At 56.3% G+C, this 2,099-nt stretch overlaps 2 protein-coding genes across 2 annotated transcripts; one reads left to right on the forward strand and one right to left on the reverse strand.

Annotated features, from left to right (window-relative positions):
• OT_ostta09g03350 (TatD family) lies at window positions 1–1,610 on the forward strand (the record flags this gene model as incomplete). Its single annotated transcript, XM_003081272.3, has 1 exon — window positions 1–1,610. A coding segment is annotated over one exon (1,610 nt), but the record flags the coding sequence as incomplete, so codon positions are not given.
• A 66-nt stretch (window positions 1,611–1,676) lies between these two features.
• OT_ostta09g03360 (Zinc finger, RING/FYVE/PHD-type) lies at window positions 1,677–2,075 on the reverse strand (the record flags this gene model as incomplete). Its single annotated transcript, XM_022983403.1, has 1 exon — window positions 1,677–2,075. One exon carries the CDS (start codon window positions 2,073–2,075, stop codon window positions 1,677–1,679), a length of 399 nt encoding a protein of 132 aa, XP_022839672.1.
• Between the last annotated feature and the right edge of the window lie 24 nt (window positions 2,076–2,099).

The following is a 2,099-nucleotide window of genomic DNA, read 5'->3' on the forward strand; positions in this document are numbered from 1 at the left end:
GGGACTTTGTGCAAGCGACGAACTGCGAGGAGATATTCGAGCGCGGTGCAGGGGCGGAGGTGGCGGCGGGAAATGAGTTGGGTACCGATTGGCGACGACCGGATTACGTCTTGGACGCCATCGATAAGGAGGGAGATAAGGCTGCGATCACGGCGTATTGCGTGTACTCCAGGATTCCGGTTTGCGTCACCGGCGGCGCGGGTGGTGTCGACGCTTTGCGTGACGTTCGAGCAGAGGATCTCGTCGACGCGACGTTCAATCGTTTGTTGAGCGCGATGCGAAAGACGTTGCGTAAAAAATATTCGTTTCCACGCGAGGTTGGTTCCGGGAGCGGCGGAACCTTTCCAGGCAAAGAGAAGACTGGTAAGCGCAAGGGACGATGGGGTGTGACATCCGTGTACACTGCTGAGAACGAAAACGAATTCAAAACCGCGGGAACACGTGGACGCGGTGGAATTGGTTGCGAGGGCGTCGGTGGCTCCGCCGTGTTCGTCACTGGTGCGATTGGCTTCAAGGCGGCTAGTGAAATTGTCCTCAATTTGGTCAAGACGGATAAATCAACGCACGAGGGACCGGCGACGACTGGATGGCGCTCGCGCGTGTGGGCGTGTCAAGGTGTACATAATTACGCCGGACACTCGCAGAACCCCGACGCGTCGACGTCTCTAAATACGGGTGCTGAGAATAGCAAAGGAGGGAGCGCTGATCGAAAAGAAGTTCGCGACGCCGATCGGCGGGACGGCGGAAACGACGACGAGAACACAGACGACCGGAATCGTGAGCTTCGTCCGTCTTCGACTAACATGGCCGAAGCTCTCGCACTGAGTGCGTCCGAGATTTTCGATGCGCATTGCCACTGGCATCTTGGCGGTGAACATTCCGTTGTGCGCTCATTGTGCTCGCGACTCGCCGGCGCGGGAATGATGACCACCCGACCGAGCGATTGGGACGCCGCGCTCGCGATTCGAAGCGGCAACGATAATTTAACGATAAATGTACCGATCGCCTACGGTGTTCACCCATGGTGGGCGTACTTGGAGAAGAATGGCAAAGATGCTTGGATGGAGGATTTGCGCCGCGCGCTCGAGTCAACTCCGAACTCGGTTGTGGGCGAGATTGGATTGGACAAAGTCGCCGTCCCGCCCGACGCTGAGCCGGATTACGACAATCAACTCGATTGCTTCAAACGTCAACTCGCTCTCGCGACTGATCTGCGCCGTCCAGTAGTGGTTCACAGCGTAAAGGCGACACGCGACATGACTGACGCTTTTCGGCTTGCCAGCGAGCTTCCACCGCGAATATTCATGCACTCCTTCGGTGGATCCGAGGACTTTTTGAAGCAGCTGATCAAGATGAAGAAGTTTGGCGATCGATTCTATTTTGGTTTCAGCTCCGTTATAAATCTACGATCACCGAAGACGCGGAGCGTGATCGAGGCTGTTCCAGACGAGAGGCTGCTTCTCGAGAGTGATTTATGCGACCCCACGCACGCGGAAGACGAGCTGCGCATCATGTTAGCCATTATAGCGGACATCAAGGGATGGACTGTCAAAGAAGCCGCGCGACGGACTAGGGAGAACGCGGCACGTTTTTTTGCGACAGAGCCATGAGTTGTCAGAGTTGTTTTGCAATTCCATTTCAATCATTCGGTGTTTTGTACGCGCAAGAAATCTGCCTCACCAGTACAGGCGCTGGACGTCGCTTTCGGCGAAAGCCAACGAACAACCCGGGCATTTGCGCGCCCTGGACGCGATGCGTTTCTGGACACACTCTTCGCAGAACATGTGCCAGCATCGGGTGATGATGACAGCCTTCTGGCGCTCGCCTTGGCACACGTTACAGTTAAGGACGTGCTTGTACGCGTCAACCTCCGCCTGCAAATCGGTCGCTCCACCCTCACGGACAAGACGCTCGCATTTCTTCTTCAAAGCCTGAGCGGTCGACTCCGCCTTGACGCGAGCAGCCTTTTCAGCCTCGAGACTTGCAAGTTCTCTTTCACTTCGCTGCATCAACGTGGCGACGGTCTGCTCAGACGAATTGAGCTTGGCTCGCACGTCGACGATTTGCTTCTCCATCGCGCTTAGCTGTGCCTTGGAGCG

The sequence above is a fragment of the Ostreococcus tauri genome (genome assembly GCF_000214015.3).
Source record: "Ostreococcus tauri WGS project CAID00000000 data, contig chromosome 09, whole genome shotgun sequence".
NCBI classification, from domain to species: domain Eukaryota; kingdom Viridiplantae; phylum Chlorophyta; class Mamiellophyceae; order Mamiellales; family Bathycoccaceae; genus Ostreococcus; species Ostreococcus tauri.